Consider the following 17,138-nt stretch of genomic DNA (forward strand, 5'->3'; position numbering starts at 1 on the left):
GGCTTGCTTATCAACCGCCGCGCACAACTATCACCCCCGCCAATGTGATAGATTACATTGTGAGGACTGCCCTGGAGCGAACCTTGCCGGAGAGCATGTGTTCTAGAGCCTCGGGGGCTCTCTCCATGGGGAATTTCTCGATTAGAGCTCGCACGCCGTGGGCCCCAGCGAACTCTATGGCGTCTTCCGAGTCAAGGGCATGACCGCTCGCCCAGCCATGCACTGAAGCTCCCGCCAAAATCAGGTCTACACTGTTGAACTCAATGTTCCCCACAGCCGGGAGGATCAGCAGCTTTCCACCTGGAGCAAGTGCAGCCGTCAGCGGCCCGATTGCCTTGGGATTGGGTGCGGTCGCCACGATAAGCCCAGCTCCGCCCATGGCTTTCAGCTTCTCGACAGGGTTCTCGACAGCAGTGTTGATGAAAGCGTGCGAACCGAGCTCTTGAGCGAAGTGTTCACTGGAGGAGCCAGAGCTCAAGACCACAGTCTTATAACTTATCCTGCTAGCGTACTGGACAGCCAGGTAACCAAGGCCGCCAATCCCTTTTACAGCAACAACGGCGCCATGCTCTATGTTCATCTTCCGGATGCCGTTGAAGACAGTCACTCCCGCGCATAGGAGGGGGGCTACTTGGGCCGGATCAAGGTTTGACGGAACGCGGACCGCGGCTTCGTCGCGCAGCAAAATGTACTCAGCGTATCCGCAGTCCTGGGAGAGTCCGTTGATGGACTGGCTCTCACAGTACTGGAATAGGCCGCGTTGGCAAGAGCGACAGGTCCCATCGTGACCTACATACAGTCTTTAGTGCAATCCATAGCCATATGATTCACAGGTAACCGGTCTTACCTCCATGCCACGGTCCGCCGACGCGTTCCCCTCCCTTGAAGCGAGTGACGCCCTGTCCAACCGCGACGACATCACCAACGACTTCATGACCAGGAACACGCTCGTGGACTGGGCCATATTCGCCATTGGCCATGCTGGCATCGGAGTGACAGACTCCGCATGCCAAAACTTTAACCAGTATCTGGCCAGGACCAGGTTGTCTGAGAGGCAGATCCTTCGGTACAATGGGCTCGCAGGCCTTCACAACCTGCCAAGCTTTATAGGTCGAGGGAAGAGACATGGTGAGTTCCGATAGTGGATGGTTGATGACTGTAGGTGGATGAAGGGATGTGTAAGAATTGGGAGGCTTATGTTGGGTGTAACAAAGCTGCAAATGCTACTTGAGATACTGAATTTCCGACGGTTTCCTTCTTGTAGTTTTCTTTCTAGGCATGTTGTTGATTGTGAAGGCGTTGGCGAGCCAGTCGAGGTTTGTAAGCACATTGTACATCCGAGGCAAAGCAGCACACGTCCAGAGATGTTTGAAGATTCTGAATCGCACACATGTCTCCCAGGGGTTGAAGGGTAAGTCTTTTGTCATCTCAGACCATTCGGAAGCAAGTTGATAGCAATGTGAGGTTGCAGGAGTTGCCGGGTGCGCATTAAACCCCCCTGTCCGCACTTGCATCAACACAGCCTTCACGCTCAGCGGCTTTTTACGCCGTCGACGCTACTTGGTTTCTCTTTAAGTACGATATCTCCGTATACCCACGGGTCCCATGATAGCCTAAGGGTCTTGGCCGCAGGCAGATCCTTGAATAAAGGAATGAGAAATTGGAAGGTGAGATGTTTAGGCACTCGACTTCTGTACACAAATGTGAGGTTACTCGGCAGCGAGGCACAAGGAGCCAGAGTCAAACTCGAGCGGCTTCATTCAATACCACCGCTCTGACTTGCTTTGCGAAATTTTCGAAAAGCAGGCGTCTAGTTTGTCCTACGCCAGGGTTACCTCTCGCCGGAGGCACTCCGCTGCGGAGATAATGCAACGTAGTCTTGGTGACGCATCCACGTCGAGTGGTCTTCGAAGAACCAACATATCGAGTGGCAAAAGGCAAAACTGCTCGCTTAGGTGCTTGTCACCAAAAGTGTGTTTGTGGGGTCTCAGGGTCTGATTCTGGGCGTTCGCAGGTCGGGTTAACCATCCGCAAACTTGCCCGCCACCGAAGAATCTTCGGGCCGAACGAGGTGACAATAAACCCGAATCCACTAGAATTGCAGGGCTTGCGGAGATACCGACCCCCCTCTGTAGGATTGAACTCTCTCTGCAAAGTTGTCAGCGCGAGTGTACATCAGTACATCAGCACATCAGCGAGACGACAGTAAATGCTAGTCTAATTATGAGAAAACAAGGACAGTTTCGCCGGTGAGTCAGCCCGTTGATAGTGGCCCATAAAGGGCAAGCATCTACATCAGCTAGCGTGCTACATGAGGTAAGTTTGTCCCTGATCTGTTTCTTACAAACAACGAGATGTTAATTCGGCCTGTGGAGTGATGGATTATCTTCGCCAGACCTGAGAATCCACTGCTTCGCCAGCTAAAGCGCAGAGACCCGTTTTAGTAATGCAGGTTGCTAGTAGGTGGCTATAGAGTCTGCTATCAGTCTGTTTAATCCCGTCGTCATGGTTTGGAAGTTCTGCAGGAGAGACGTCTCGCAGCTTGTCACTACTGGCCCAACTGGTCAGATCAGTGTTTGTAGCAGGATGGACAGTTCGCACTTGGTCTGTTTATTCTCTACTTTGCCTCCTTTTTGTCCATTCTATATATCACCTTGGTATCTTCAGATTCATCCTGTGCTGCGCTGTTCTGTCGTTCAAGAACCATGGCTAGCTGCCGTTGATCCCTCCCAAGGGTTGAAGCCGGGCGTCAAGACCCAGTTTGGATCAAGCCCGAATCCATCCCGGAGGTTGCGGAGTTACCAACCCAATGCATTAAGGTCCGGCTGACAGTTGCCCAAGGCGCTTGTGGTGGGGTTTTGGTAAGTCTTGGCAGGGTGTAGACTTGAGAGGATTTTCTGATAGGCCAAGTAGAATGAGTTTCAAACTCTTGAAGGACAGAACCTAGTAGATCCACAGGCACAGGATGATCAAGCCACCAGACGTAAGAACCTTAAGCTTACTGTATTATCTGATTAGTCTTCTATAAAGTGTTGAGCTTGCCTGTGGTATGTGGCCTGCCGAGGCCCGAATCAATGGATCCACTCATGGTTCAAAAGAGGGTACGCGTTGTCAGTCTCTGGCTCTGCCGCGCTGGGTAATGTTGTTGAGTCGTGATGGATGTTGCAGTCCGAGAGCATGCGGTCCGGTCTATTTCCCAACAATTACTTGCTCAATGTGATGTGTTTCTGGCTGGCATTCCAACATTTTCTGTCTAGATTCTCAAGCACCAGGATCGATTAAAAGGTTTCCAGTCATGAACAGCCTATTCATGTTCTTGCTGACTTCCAGCAATCCGTTGGCTGAGTATCTCGGACTCAGCACTTCTGTCAGCTTAGCCGCAGTCGATTCTACAGCATCAACGCCTCCTTACGTGTTTTGAGAACCCCCCAAGAAGGAACATCTTGCGTCTCTTCATCCGTTCTGGAGCCGCATCGAAGCAGTACATTTCTCAGCATGGCATCCAGGACTGCACATAGCTCCGCGCCGGAGAAGTGGGATGATGGGACGACTGACTACGTCCCTACCCGTTCCAAGAAGAGAGTCGACCCCAAGAAACCTCACATCAGCACACAGCCCATCACTTGGAGAAACTGGTATCAGCATGTGAACTGGCTGAACGCCCTGTTAGTTCTCATCGTCCCCATGATCGCACTGGTTTACTCCTACCGGGTACCTCTTCAATGGCAGACAGCTGTGTTTGCTGTGGTCTACTACTTTGCGACGGGTCTTGGCATCACTGCAGGTGAGTTCAGGGAATTTCTAACTGAGCATCTGAGAATCACTGTCAACTTTCAGGAGCAAATTTGCTAACCTTCCATTTCTCTACTAGGCTACCATCGTCTCTGGTCCCACTCCTCTTTCAAAGCTAGCCTGCCTCTCAAGATCTACCTCGCCGCGATGGGCGCCGGTGCTGTTGAGGGCTCTATACGCTGGTGGTCTCGTCAACACCGAGCCCATCACCGCTACACCGACACTGTCAAAGATCCTTACTCTGTCCAGAAAGGCCTCCTCTACAGCCATCTTGGCTGGATGGTCATGAAGCAAGACCCCAAGCGTGCTGGTCGTACCGATATCAGCGACTTGAACGAGGACTCTGTTGTCATGTGGCAGCATAACCATTACCTGAAGTGCCTCGTCTTTATGGCTGTTCTCTTTCCGACACTAGTTTGTGGTGTCGGCTGGGGAGATTGGACAGGTGGCTTCATTTACGGCGGTGTACTGCGATACTTCTTCGTCCAGCAGGCCACTTTCTCGATCAACTCGGTTGCTCATTGGCTCGGCGACCAGCCCTTTGACGACCACAACTCGCCCCGCGATCACGCCCTGACTGCTCTCATCACCCTTGGCGAAGGTTATCACAACTTCCACCACGAATTTCCTTCCGACTACCGGAACGCCATCCAATGGTACCAGTACGACCCAAGCAAATGGATCATCTGGTTATGGAAACAAGTTGGTCTCGCTTCTGACTTGAAAGAGTTCCGCTCCAACGAGATCGAGATTGGCCGCGTCCAACAAATACAGAAGAAGCTCGATCAGAGACGATCTAAGCTCGACTGGGGTATACCTCTGGACCAGCTCCCCGTTATGGAATGGGAAGATTTTGTCAACTCAGCACACAATAAAGGCAAAGCTCTTGTCTCCATCGCTGGTGTCATTCATGATTTTACCAGCTTCGTCATGGATCACCCTGGCGGCAAGGCGCTGATTAGTTCAGCCGTCGGGAAAGACGCCACTGCTATCTTCAACGGCGGCATCTACAACCACTAGAATGCTGCCCATAACCTTCTCTCAACCATGCGCGTAGGTATCCTGCGCGGTGGCTGCGAAGTCGAAATCCGGAAGCGTGCTCGGGCTGGCGGCAAGAGTGCATAGTACGTCGTCTCGGCCGGTTTTATTCCACGCTTGCGTCAGGGTGGCGCTTTAACCTGGCCAAGCCCCAAGACTAAGCATTGGGAGCTTCCTTGGGCATTCATTCTATCTCGAGCAGGGCCAGGTAAGGTTATGACTTGCCGCTTTAAGGTCTGGAATCGAACAGTTGGGGTGGCTCTGGGTAAGGAGGCTTGGGTGACGAGGCAAGGCTTCGAGGTTTTCCGTAGCTGAGTAGAAGTATACCTGAGTCACTTTCTTGTCTACTTATCTTTTCTCTCTGTAGTCACTTCATGCTAAGTCTGTTGGGAGAGGTTACAACTAAATTCCTTTGACGCAGACCTTTTGTAATCTATAATCATCCCTCCCTCCCCCTCGCAAAGATGCACACGCAGACACTCCCGGGAGTACGTCTTTCGAGGCAACAAGAGACAATTCAATCCCAAGGTACAGGTCTACGGGAACGGATCATACTCACCCAACCCCTCACACACACCGTCCACCTCAACCCCATCGATCCTTTGCACCGCTTTCCCACCTGCTCCGAAACGCAGCAAGCTCCCACCGCCCGCCTCGCTGACAATCTGTGGCTCCCACCCGAACTTTTTGAGCGGCCCCTGATACGGATCCTCCGCAAAGGCCATAATGTGATCCTGCATCGCCCTGCTAACCTCTACCTGAAATTCCGTCGTAGGCGCCACATGGTCCAACAGCCCATACGTCCCAAACACCAAAGGCGTCTCACTGTTGTGGTACGCGCCCAACCAATCGTACACGTTCAGGTTGGGAAACTGACCTGCGTATTGGAACCGGTAGACGGGGGCTTCGGACGTGTTCAGCTGGTTGCGACTGACGACGGCGTTGCGGATTCCGCACACAGATGCAATGTTCAAAGCCGTGACTGGCGGCTGCCATGGGCCTTCAGTCAGGTTTTCCTTTGGCCACGGGACCAGCGAGGAGAACTCGTTCGCTGTGAAGGAGATGAGGGACGGGCGGCGCGCGAGTTGGCCTGCTGCCGCGCGGGCTTCGTAGTTACGGAAGACGATGTGGTCGTCGGGGACCGGGCTGAAGGATAGAGTGGGTGTCTCTCCCTCGTCGCCGTACCGTCCGATGAAGTTCGAAATCTGAGCAAAGGATACTCGGCGCATGCAGTCGAGCTCGGCTACGCCGTCGTCGTCGCCGTCGTCCTTGCAGCCGTCGGCGCCGCAGGGAGACTCGCAGCCTACGTGTTGCGCCACGAAGCTGAAGTTGGAGTGCGTGGGGTCCTCAACGATGCCGGAAGAGACGGTTCCCGACTCCAGATAGTAGGCTTGGGCAATCGGGTCGTCGTGGTATGCATAGGCGTGGATGTCGGCGCTGATGGAGCCCGCGGAACGGCCCCAGTGCGTGATGCGGGTCGGGTCGCCGCCAAAGGCTGCGATGTTGTCGCGAACCCATTCGAGGGCCGCTCGCTGGTCGAGGATGCCGAGGTTCTGCTCGCCGTCTGCCAACCCACGCGCGTTGGGGAAGCCAAAGATGTTGACGCGGTAGTTGATGGTGACGATGATGGCTGACTGCGACCGCTCGACCCACGACGTCGGGATTTGCCATGGAAGATCAATGCCCCCAATCACGAAACCGCCGCCTGTCATGAAGAAGAGGACTGGAAATCCTCCTTTCGGTGGCGGACTCGTTGGCCTCCATACCGCCAGGTAAAGGCAGTCTTCGGACGTTGCTCCGCCTACCAGACCCGACGAGTCGCTCTGGCCGCCGTTGTAGATCAGGTTCCCCTTGGTCAAGGGCAAGTTCCACAAAGATTCAACAGCCGTCACGAACTGGGGACAGGAAGGCGGGTACTTGGTCGCATATTGATGCTCGTTCGAAGGCGAAAGCTTCAGGGGAGGCAGCCAGCGACGCGACCCAACAGGAGGTGCTGCGAACGGAATGGAGCGCCATTGCCGGGTGTTGGGAAATGCTGGATCGACAAGTCCTGTAAAGGTGCCGGTCGAGGTTCGAATAGTAAGACTGTCCGAGTGCGAATAATTGCCGGCTGCTGAGTGGACGTCTGTCGCCAAAGCGAGGAGCCACAGAATGGAAGGCTTCATTGTGATGTTTGCACAGCTTTACTGAAATCAAAGCACTTGGAGCAGAGCGCCCTTACAGTATAAATACATCATTATTGCTTCCTTATCAATCAACCCATCCATGGCTTCAGTCGCCCCAGGCTTGTCCCGGTGATCCGAACCTCTTTCTAGAAGGTGACAAGGCAGAACCATGCGGTCAGCAATCCTACGACGAAAGACCGACTTGGCGAATGGCTTTACGAAGTTATTAACCGAGTCCACGCTATACTTCCCCCTTGTCGTTTCCGCGTCGCCGACATTCCTCCTTATGGACTCAGTACTGCTCGGGAAGAATCGCAAGAAAAGGAAAACCTCCATTGTCCAAGGAAAAATGAATACCTTGACGGATGCTGGGGTTCTTGTTCAATGAGTGTTGACAACCACTATTGGATGCTTGTTTTCGCACAGCAGTGCGTAAATGTATGTGTCTGTGGTCTACGACCCACTCTTTCGGAAATCCTTACCAAAGGAAAAGATCGGTTCCAAGATGGCTGGCTATACTGGCGAGTTGTTTCTCCATCTGCAGTTGGACGACGTGGAGCTGAAATAGGGAAAATCTACACCAAGTTGGACCTCGTACGACTGTAGTGTCGGTGTGGTCGCAAACGCAGCCTCTGCTGCTGCTGCAAGCCATCCATCCATCCATGAAGATACTATGACATTTCTAGCGACTATTTCTGTCTGTCTTCTTGTGATCCAACGACGACGGGGCCGTGGCCCAGGAGCTTCGCCAGGGCATGCCCTCACGGTCCATGGATCAAGAGCTCCGGAGGTCTTATTCCATGTAGTTGGATCTCCTACATACACCCTTACCCACAGTCGCGGGTGCAGCGCTTATCCCACAAGCCGCCGAAACATACACTGAGGCGGGAACGCAAGCGAAGGGAGGAATTCTGAAATTCGTTGATAATAGCAGGGATTTAAGAATGATGTTGGAGCATCCCACACCGATTAACGCCTTCAGGTCGCACACTTCCCCCCTTAAAGCAAGCCAACATAATTCAACTTGTCAAGCCACTGTTGTCGAAATCGTTTTGCAATACAAGACTAATACTACATCTCTCTGCTTTTAGGACACTACATACTTCTCTTCTACCTTTATTTACGCCATATATCTTCACTCGTCCACTGCTGTGTAAGTCTTTCTTCACTCTTTCCTGCCTGGAATCTTTCCTCTTCAGATACTGTACTTCCCTTCTGTATTGCTTTGCTGCACAATGTTGCAGGCCTCTTCTACGGCTGATATATCCCCGCTCCTCCATTTTAAATAAGTGCATTCTTGTCCTGCTTGGCAAAATACATAGCATTCCTGTCCTTGCCTTAGATTACAGTGCATTCTTGTCAAGAAGTAAACACATTATCGGCGCTAAGACAGGTTTTTCTTGGGTAAAAGTCCAACTTCTACCTAAAGTCGCAGACTGCTTCCTATTGCCTGCAAAATGGTTTTTCTCCTCGTCAACTCTATGTTCTCTCCATGCATCCTCTTTAGAACATCATCAGACTCTGTGTAGCCTACTACCTCGAGGCCCAGCGTTCAATGCGATGGCGCCAACTGCAGCACTCGATTCGGCCAGTCTCCTCTGCATCACACCAGCATGTCTTAGCCTTGCTGCAGACATCCTTTTCAATCTTGCCCCCAACCACACAGAATTCGACCCATGCACGGATTTTGAAAAAGGTGCGTCTATCTCAATGCCTTCTCTATCGCTACTGTTATTGAGTTGCCCCGTGTATTCCTGTTCCTATCCTTGAACTCGCCTTCTGTGAGGCGGTACTTCAATCCAATGCAGAAGCTGACTTGTTTAACTGTCAGTGGCATGCGGTGGCTTTCAGGCAAAGAGCGCACCAACAGGTGGCTCAGCTTATGCAGGCACGTTCAACAGTGATTCAGTTAGGGCCGTTTTGAAGCACATTTTGGAAGAGCCCTATCCCTCAGAATCCGGCGTGGGATTCATCACGGAGTCCTTGTCTGATGATCAGATCACTATTGACAAGGCCAATTTCAAGCTCATGACTGATGCCTACGATGCCTGTATGAACTACACTGCTGTTGAAGCTGCTGGGTTGGAGCCTCTGATCCAGCTCGTTGATCTCATCGTGGAGGCTTTCCCATCGAAATCGCCAAATGACTTGATCACCAAGGATGACGACTTGGGGAAAGTACTGCTCATATTCGCCCAACACTCCATTCCCACATTCGAGATCATCCTCCCCCAGTGGGATGATACAAACCCTGTCAGTTTAGTCCACGGCATCGCCCTTGGCTGGTGATCCAAGGCAGATGTTGTCTGCCTGGGGAGACTCGAAACTGACTTTCGGCAGAACAGGACTATTATCACGGTCCTGCCCGCGGGCGGATCTCTGCTCAGCTTCGATGAAGATGATGACACCCTGGCAAAATACTTGGCCATCCAGGCGTCGGTGCTACAAGCGATTCATCCAGCAAATCTCACGGCTATCGAAGCAAGCGATCTTGCTTTGAAGATCACGGAGTTCGAAGAGAATGCAGGTAGTCTGATCAATGACAGCAAGGACAATCCAACCGTAAGTGAAGTGAAATGATGGCTGTCTTTCACCAGCATAGGAACAAAACTAACATATTCCCTCAGTCTCCGCGGAAAAGGTTTACGTTGGATGAGGTGATCAGTGTGGCGCCTGAACTCGGTCACGATTTTATCATCAAGAACCTTTCTCCGCCCGATTATGTGCCCGAAGTATTGAATTTCGCCCCTGGCTACTTTGGCAACCTTTCTGCGTTGCTGGCAAACACTACTGCAGACACACTGCAGGGGTACTTCGTCTGGAGGGCAGCAACGGCATTTTCCAGCATCGTCGAGGCCGACGTCACCGAGAAGCTCAACGACTTGAAGAGCACGTTCCAGGGCGAGGATCCGAATATGATCGGTCGTCGCCCGCGTTGGCGGCAGTGCGTGTCCCATATCGAGAACGGGGTTGACTGGATTGAACTTTCCAACGGACTCGGGTGGATTCTCGGCCGCTTTTTCGTCGACCGGGCTTACACGAAAGAAGCCCGTGAGCTTACCACGGCTCTCTTGGCCACCATCAAGACCGAGTTTGTTACTCGTCTAGCTGATAAAGACTGGCTATCGGCCGAAGTCAAGGAAACTGCCGAGGAGAAGGTCCGTACCATCACAGACAAGATTGGCTATCCTGACAAGTCCCCGGAAACCACCAACCCGCAAGATTTGGCCAACTATTATAGCGATCTTCGAATTGGCGACTCCTATTTCAACAACACAGTCGAAACTGCTGCCTGGTTTACTTCCAAACTGTGGTTGTGGCTCGACGAGCCTACCGATAAGGCAATATGGATCTTTAGCCCCTCGATAGTCAACGCCTTTTACTTCCCGGAATTCAACGACATCTTCATCCAAGCAGGAATCCAGCAGCAGCCTCTGTACGATGTTGGCTATCCATCATACATCAACTATGGCGGGATGGGAACGATACTTGGCCACGAACTGACCCACGGCTTTGACAACCAGGGCCACAACTACGCGCCTGATGGTGCCCTCACCAACTGGTTCGACGAGAGCAGCGAGGACGCTTTCAGCGATCGCGCCGAGTGCTTTGCGAAGCAGTACAGCGAGTTCTCTGTTGCGTCTCCAAACGGCACGCGCGTTTACGTCAACGGCAACGCAACGCTGGGGGAAAACATTGCCGACGCAGGCGGCGTGGCCAACTCCTTCGCAGCGTGGAAGCGCCAACAGGCCGACGGAAAAACCAACGACTGCGATCTCCCTGGCCTTGGCGGCTTCACGCACGAACAGCTTTTCTTCGTGAAGTATGCTCAGAACTGGTGTCAAATCTCCGACTCTCGGGCCCTCGATGTCTGGCTCATCAACAATGATCCCCACGCGCCTGGCCCTGCACGTATCAAGGGTCCGCTAGACAACTCGGAAGATTTCAAGAAGGCCTTCAACTGCCCTGTGAAAGAGCCACGATGTGAGCTCTGGTGATGCGGGGAAACTAAACAAGCCCCAGTCGGGATAATACTACAACCGCGTTCTTCATCCGGTCTTTTCTTTTTCTTGATGCCTATAGAGACAGAGTCAGGACTTTTGTTAACTCTGGATTTCTCGTCTAGTTATGCAGTTGTAATACAGTTCAGACTTCAGTTGCAGAATGCAGACTCTCAAGTCGATAACAGCCACTCACTAGGAGCCGGCCGCCACTAATCACAGGTGCAGCGTCATCGCCCCATACATAGTTCGTTCACTCGAGTCTCGGAGCATCTGAGATGCCGCCGGCATGTTTCGACGCATTGACAATCCGGAGCTGAGCTCGGGGACAGCCCGAAAAGAGGATCACCCCGACGTTACCGAGGCTTCGCTGCACTTTTGATGACTTTCCAAAAACCTGTTATTGGTTGCTGTGGATCGAATAGGGGGTCTTTGGAACCCGCTGCAGCCAAGCTTCTGTCAGGTCCCCTGCCCGGCAGCCTCTTCCGATGCAGAATGCCCCTGGCAGAGCCGTCTAGGGAGTGGAGGGTAATTTCGCATCACGCACTTGTACGCTGGATCTGGCACTTTCAGCGGCCTTGGACACAAATGGGGAATCGCGCAAGCTGGTGGACAATGCCATGAAGGGGAAGCAACAGTGGATCATGGTTTTGCAATCAGGGAGATCTGCTTTGTATATGACTTGAACATGTCTCCTCCCACTCTGGCAAACGGCTTTGCTGCACCCCAACCTGTCATTCGTTGTGTATCGATCCAGTTGCCTGTCTCTCTCTCTCTCTGATCTGGCCATCTACCTGCCCATCATGCTTTTCAAGTCTACGCTAGCTCTCTCGCTTGTCTTGTCGGCAGACGCGTTCGCCGTTCGACGTGGCGCAAACGACTGGTCTGCCCCGACTGCTGCTGACCGTACGTATTCTTTTTCTGTCTTGGGGTGTGATTATATTCTTGGAGTCCACGCCGTTGACAAATAGCAGGCCGCAGCCCGTGTCCCATGGTCAACTCTCTAGCCAATCACGGCTACCTGCCTCGTACCGGGTTGAACATCTCTCTGGCAGATCTCATCGTGGGCTTTACTGCCGCTGTGAACTTGGATCCCGCCGCAACCACACTGGTTGGACAGAAGGCTCTCCTTACGTCTACCACTGGCAACAACGCCACCTTCAACCTGGACGACCTCAACACTCACGGAGGTAAGTCAACGAGCATATTTTCCCTTGACGGTTCGGAGCTGATTACAGCGCACTAGTCATCGAACATGATGGCAGTTTGAGCCGCAACGACATCTATTTTGGCGACAACCATTCCTTCAACCAAACCATTTGGGAGTCCGTGGCATCTCACTTCACTGAGCCGACAATCTCAATCCCCACTGCGGCAAAGGCTAGAAAGGCCCGTCTTCAGGCTGCCGCCAGTGTCAACCCGGAGTTCACCCTGACGGCCGATGGTGCTCAGTTCAGCTTTATCGAGACTGCTCTTTACCTCTCTGTGTTTGGCAACTTGGATAACGGCGATGCCGACACCGAATGGGTCAAGGTTCTCTTTGGTATGGTTTCCATTGCATTCCCTCTTCTGTTGCTTGTACTTACACAATTTGCAGGGGAAGAGCGTCTGCCTTTTGAGGAAGGGTTTTCTAGGTCGACTTCGCCAATCACTGCAGCAGGAATTCTTGGCTTGGTTGGCAAGGTTGCGGCAGCAAGTGCCTAACGGATGTATCCAGGCCATCGAATCCCGATCTATTACTCTTGTACCCAGCCAAGGCCCGGGGGTGGCGCTGAAAATGATATACCGAATGAAAACATGAGTATCGAGAATTTTGTGGGCAATGACAAAGAACCACTTCCTCTTAACCAGCAACATGTCTGAAGTGGTGATGGACTGCTAATTACAGTGCCATTTGAGGGTCCTCTTTTATGTTCTTCAAACCTTGGTCAAAATCAGCGTTCATGGTGATGATGACAAAATCGTAGTTACTGGAATAAGTCTCAGCTCGATGCGTTGCGGCTATGAGTCCTGGGCAACTTCTGATATCATGGCCAATTGTAAGCTCACCGAAGCCGTCGTTTTTGCCTTCCCCAAAAACACCACAAGCTGATCGGAGGCCGCGCGGCTCTTCCGAGAACGATTTCCAAGGTTTCCAGACATGGGCTGCGGCGCAAACGCCTCGGCTGGCACCGATACTTTGGCTCTGATCGATTGCGTACGATGTACGCGCATTCGTTACTGCAGCACAGCCACGCGAAAGTCCTCAACCTCGGCACGAGTGAAACAACTCAAGGCCACAGTCAGTTTCCAGCGTGCCTATCCTGGCCAATGCGCGCGCCCTGGAATCATGCAGAAAAGGTGGCAAGTGATATCAGCACTCACCTTTCGATGGTCTGACGTTTTGTCCGAGCTTAAACTGGCAGCTCTGTCGAAACACGTGAAGCGCCAAATGCCGAGGACCTTCATTCGGATGAAACTATATATATGACGAGCAGGACGTAACTACAATTACTTCACAGCTTTGCTTTCCCTTGAGTCAATCGAATACGCGGGTTGAGGCTCTGTTTACCTTTGTTCCACCATGTCTTCCACCACCACGACCACGGCTCCCCCAGCCATACGCATCCAAAGGACGGATCCCATGAAGTCTACATGGAGACGAGGCGACCGACGTACATGGAAAATTGGCAACTGGATCATCGAGCGACTTGGGTTATACCACGATGAGCTGGACCAGCCGGCACCCGTCCACACCAAACAAGATGCTGTGCCATATCTCCCACATTGGCAATATCATCGGTGGATTCTACTCCATGCGACCATCCCCCTCCTCATTCACCAGGCATTTGTGTCCATGACGGGATGGACCATTCATCCACTAGCAGCCTTTATTTATTACAGTTTTGCCATCAAAGTTATCGCCATTCACCAAATCAACACCATGCGGGGACTCGGGCAGCGATATGGCTACCTCGACGGCGACAAGCACGAACGCGACGGCGTGCCAGATCAAAGCGTCAAAGCGGTCCTGGAGTCCCTCATCTCGACGGCGACGTTCAGGTCAATGATGGCAGTCATCTTGGCGTACCGAAGTCACGAGTCACCCATGACGGTCAACTGGAAGCTTCTGCCATTGGAGATCGGGCTTTACGGCGTGGTGCTTGACTTCTGGTTCTACTGGTACCATCGCCTCATGCACGAGGTTGATGCGTTGTGGAAGTATCACCGGACTCACCACTTGGCCAAACACCCGAACCCTCTGTTGACTCTGTTTGCGGATAGTGAACAAGAGTTCTTCGACATTGCTGTCATTCCCTTTTTGACTTGGGTGACTCTCCGACTCCTTGGCCTGCCAATGGGCTTTTACGACTGGTGGTTCTGTCAAGAGTACATTATCTTCACTGAGTTGATTGGGCATAGTGGTCTGCGCATCCATGCCACAACTCCCACTCCCTTTGCGAGGCCTCTGCAGTGGCTTGGGTGTGAGCTGGTTCTGGAGGACCATGACCTGCATCACCGAAAGGGGTGGAAAACCAGTGGGAATTACGGCAAACACACGAGATTGTGGGACCGTATCTTCGGGACTTGCATGGAGCGGATAGAATGTGCGGATGGCGCCGCGGACTACACGAACACGGCGGTGATACCTCTGCTCTGAGATTGCGAATCAGCAGATCGAGACATCAAATTGTTTCGACAAGGGTCAGGAAGTCGGGGTTCAGCTTAGGTATCGGAAAGGCAGACAGATTGATTTATCATGATGCTTTTTGGCTAAAAAAACAGGGCTTTGGTAGCTGATGGCTCGGCATGTAGATCCAGATTTGTTTCAATTAATGATAGTTTACATGGGTCCGAATACTTTAAATCAGCCTTCATGAACGTCATGTAGAAACATATTCAAACCAACAGCCGATCAAGCTTTGTAAAACTTCAAGATAAGGAAGCAAACCCATTGCAAATAAACCGCAATCTCATTGCAATGGCTGTATCCAGCATTCACGTTGGAAAGCATTACATCGTATGCTGCATCTCTGCCTGTTCAGTACATTAGAGTTGACAGACCCACCCCCTTGCCTTATTGCTCTGGGCCCCGCCCCCCTTAACTCAAGCTTGGGATCATAGCAGAGCTCGGACAGCGGCTGAGCTTTGCGGAACTCAGTAACTTACCCCGCTGAATCAGGGGTCCACCCCGGCTCACAGTGGTACAAACTGAGGACTCCCACTGAGGACTCCCGCTGAGGACTCTCGCTGAGGACACAAACACGGGATTCAGGTGCGGATGTTCGGCAAACCCAACAGGGCCTCTCTCTCACTGAGGACTCAACCAAGTCGGGCGCGGATATTCGGCAACCTCATAGCGGTCTACAATCCTTGTGTTTCCCCAATAAAAACATGTTGAAAAATCGCAACAAAAAAAAAACCAAAAGAGAAAAACCCCATTTGGGGGGTATCGTAGTGGCCTCAAACACGTGACTCCACTTCAGTTAGCGTGCAAGCTTTTCTTTGTGTTACTTTTTTCATTTGGTTGACGTGAGCTGAGCTCCGTTGGCTCCGAGTCCTATCATAACTCCGAGCATGCGATCCGAGCAGACTTGATCGATGATGGTTTTCAGACTTATAAGTCTTGCAATCCGCGTTTGAATAGTGACTATACCGCCATAATCCCATCGTTGCGGAAAAAAAAAGGAAAGGAAAAATAGCCTTTCCACTATCATGTCATCCAACACAACTTCATGGTTGACGCGGCTTGCCGAGGAGAGTGGCTTCACCTCCATTCTTGGGTCCTGTCACGACACCAAGGTGCTCTGCCTTCAGCGTTTCGTCCGGCTCTTCGCCTACGGGGCGTCTTTCCTCATTCTCGTTCACTTTCTCTCCAGCCTTGGGTTCTCCGATGAGCGAATTGGCCTGTTCATGACGCTTACGCTTCTCGGGGATGTCGTCATCAGCTTCTTGCTGACTGCAATCACCGACCAAGTCGGCCGGAGGAAGATCCTCGCAGCGGGCGCAATCTTGATGGTCATGAGCGGCCTGGTCTTCTCGTGGTCTGGCAACTACTGGGTTCTTGTCGCCGCCAGTATCGTCGGTGTCATCAGTCCGAGCGGCAATGAGATTGGTCCTTTCCGCGCCGTGGAGGAGTCGATCCTCGCCCAGCTCACCGACCGAGAGAAGCGAAGCGACATCTTTGCCTGGTACACACTGTTCGGCACCGCAGGCGCAGCTCTGGGTACACTTACTTGCGGCTGGGTTGTCCAGGCCCTCGAGAACGCCAAATCTTGGACTCAAGACGAATCATATAGAGTCGTTTTCCTCATCTATGCGGGGCTCGGGCTCTTGAAGTTGATGCTCATCTTCAGCCTCACTTCTGGTGTTGAAGTAGCGGACAGTGCAGTTGTCCAGACAAGTGGAGAAAGACAACAGCTCCTCGCCGACGACTCAGACGACCAGCAAAGGAACCGCCCTCGAAGCTCAACGGACGAAAGACAGCCAACGCCGACACTCCTCGAGCGGTTACGGGCCTTGGTGCCCTACATATCTCCGTTATCTCGCTCTATCTTATTTCGACTGCTCCTTTTGTTCTGCATCGATTCTTTTGCCTCCGGCATGGCCTCCCCATCCTGGCTCACCTATTTCTTCACCACGGTACACTCGCTCCAACCTGGATCATTGGGCACGCTTTTCCTGGTGACGAACCTCCTCGCCACCATCTCGAACCTGGCCGCACTTCCTCTCGCACGCCGTCTCGGGCCGCTCAAAACCATGGTCTTCACTCATTTGCCTTCGGCTGTCTTCCTGTCGATGATACCACTACCCTCGCCAGGACCTGTAGGAACTTGGGCCGCCATGGGGTTTTTGTCTTTGAGAGCTTGCACGCAGAGTATGGACCAAGCACCGAGACAAGCCTTCCTCGCCGCGGCAGTCCTTCCAAGCGAAAGAACGGCCGTTCTAGGCGTAGTTAACATTGTCAAAACGCTCGCGCAGGCAGGCGGTATTGGCTCTGCCGGTTTTCTCTCCGGGAAGCATCTCTGGGTGGTCGTACTTTCGGGGGCGGGAGTTCTGAAGGCGTGTTATGATCTTTTGATGCTCGGCATGTTCCTAGGACTCAAGGATCGGGAAGCGAGCAGCGCAAAGTCCCGCTCACGAGATGAGGAAGAATCTTGAG

General features: G+C 52.5%; 7 protein-coding genes across 7 annotated transcripts; 5 read left to right on the forward strand and 2 right to left on the reverse strand.

Moving 5' to 3' along the window:
* Positions 1-52: 52 nt before the first annotated feature.
* On the reverse strand, positions 53-1,127 carry CDEST_04080 (Putative alcohol dehydrogenase, zinc-type, GroES-like superfamily, NAD(P)-binding domain superfamily; the record flags this gene model as incomplete). Its single annotated transcript, XM_062920239.1, has 2 exons — positions 53-789; positions 848-1,127. 2 exons carry the CDS (start codon positions 1,125-1,127, stop codon positions 53-55), a joined length of 1,017 nt encoding a protein of 338 aa, XP_062776290.1.
* Positions 1,128-3,495: 2,368 nt separating this feature from the next.
* Positions 3,496-4,812, forward strand: CDEST_04081 (Putative cytochrome b5-like heme/steroid binding domain, fatty acid desaturase type 1; the record flags this gene model as incomplete). The annotated part of the gene is made up of 2 exons (XM_062920240.1): positions 3,496-3,784; positions 3,872-4,812. 2 exons carry the CDS (start codon positions 3,496-3,498, stop codon positions 4,810-4,812), a joined length of 1,230 nt encoding a protein of 409 aa, XP_062776291.1.
* A 554-nt stretch (positions 4,813-5,366) lies between these two features.
* CDEST_04082 (Putative carboxylesterase, type B, alpha/Beta hydrolase) lies at positions 5,367-6,995 on the reverse strand (the record flags this gene model as incomplete). The annotated part of the gene is made up of 1 exon (XM_062920241.1): positions 5,367-6,995. One exon carries the CDS (start codon positions 6,993-6,995, stop codon positions 5,367-5,369), a length of 1,629 nt encoding a protein of 542 aa, XP_062776292.1.
* A 1,560-nt stretch (positions 6,996-8,555) lies between these two features.
* Positions 8,556-10,993, forward strand: CDEST_04083 (Putative peptidase M13, metallopeptidase, catalytic domain superfamily, peptidase M13, domain 2; the record flags this gene model as incomplete). The annotated part of the gene is made up of 4 exons (XM_062920242.1): positions 8,556-8,691; positions 8,827-9,248; positions 9,336-9,557; positions 9,623-10,993. 4 exons carry the CDS (start codon positions 8,556-8,558, stop codon positions 10,991-10,993), a joined length of 2,151 nt encoding a protein of 716 aa, XP_062776293.1.
* A 695-nt stretch (positions 10,994-11,688) lies between these two features.
* On the forward strand, positions 11,689-13,011 carry CDEST_04084 (Putative chloroperoxidase). Its single transcript, XM_062920243.1, has 4 exons — positions 11,689-11,902; positions 11,971-12,186; positions 12,243-12,539; positions 12,594-13,011. The coding sequence occupies exons 1-4, from the start codon at positions 11,800-11,802 to the stop codon at positions 12,698-12,700; spliced, it is 723 nt and encodes a 240-aa protein (XP_062776294.1). The 5' UTR covers positions 11,689-11,799; the 3' UTR covers positions 12,701-13,011.
* A 497-nt stretch (positions 13,012-13,508) lies between these two features.
* On the forward strand, positions 13,509-14,825 carry CDEST_04085 (Putative fatty acid hydroxylase). Its single transcript, XM_062920244.1, has one exon. The coding sequence runs from the start codon at positions 13,560-13,562 to the stop codon at positions 14,634-14,636; it is 1,077 nt and encodes a 358-aa protein (XP_062776295.1). The 5' UTR covers positions 13,509-13,559; the 3' UTR covers positions 14,637-14,825.
* A 715-nt stretch (positions 14,826-15,540) lies between these two features.
* CDEST_04086 (Putative major facilitator superfamily, MFS transporter superfamily) lies at positions 15,541-17,138 on the forward strand. Its single transcript, XM_062920245.1, has one exon. It carries the CDS (start codon positions 15,692-15,694, stop codon positions 17,135-17,137), a length of 1,446 nt encoding a protein of 481 aa, XP_062776296.1. The 5' UTR covers positions 15,541-15,691; the 3' UTR covers position 17,138.

Source organism: Colletotrichum destructivum, chromosome 3, assembly GCF_034447905.1.
Source record: "Colletotrichum destructivum chromosome 3, complete sequence".
NCBI classification, from domain to species: domain Eukaryota; kingdom Fungi; phylum Ascomycota; class Sordariomycetes; order Glomerellales; family Glomerellaceae; genus Colletotrichum; species Colletotrichum destructivum.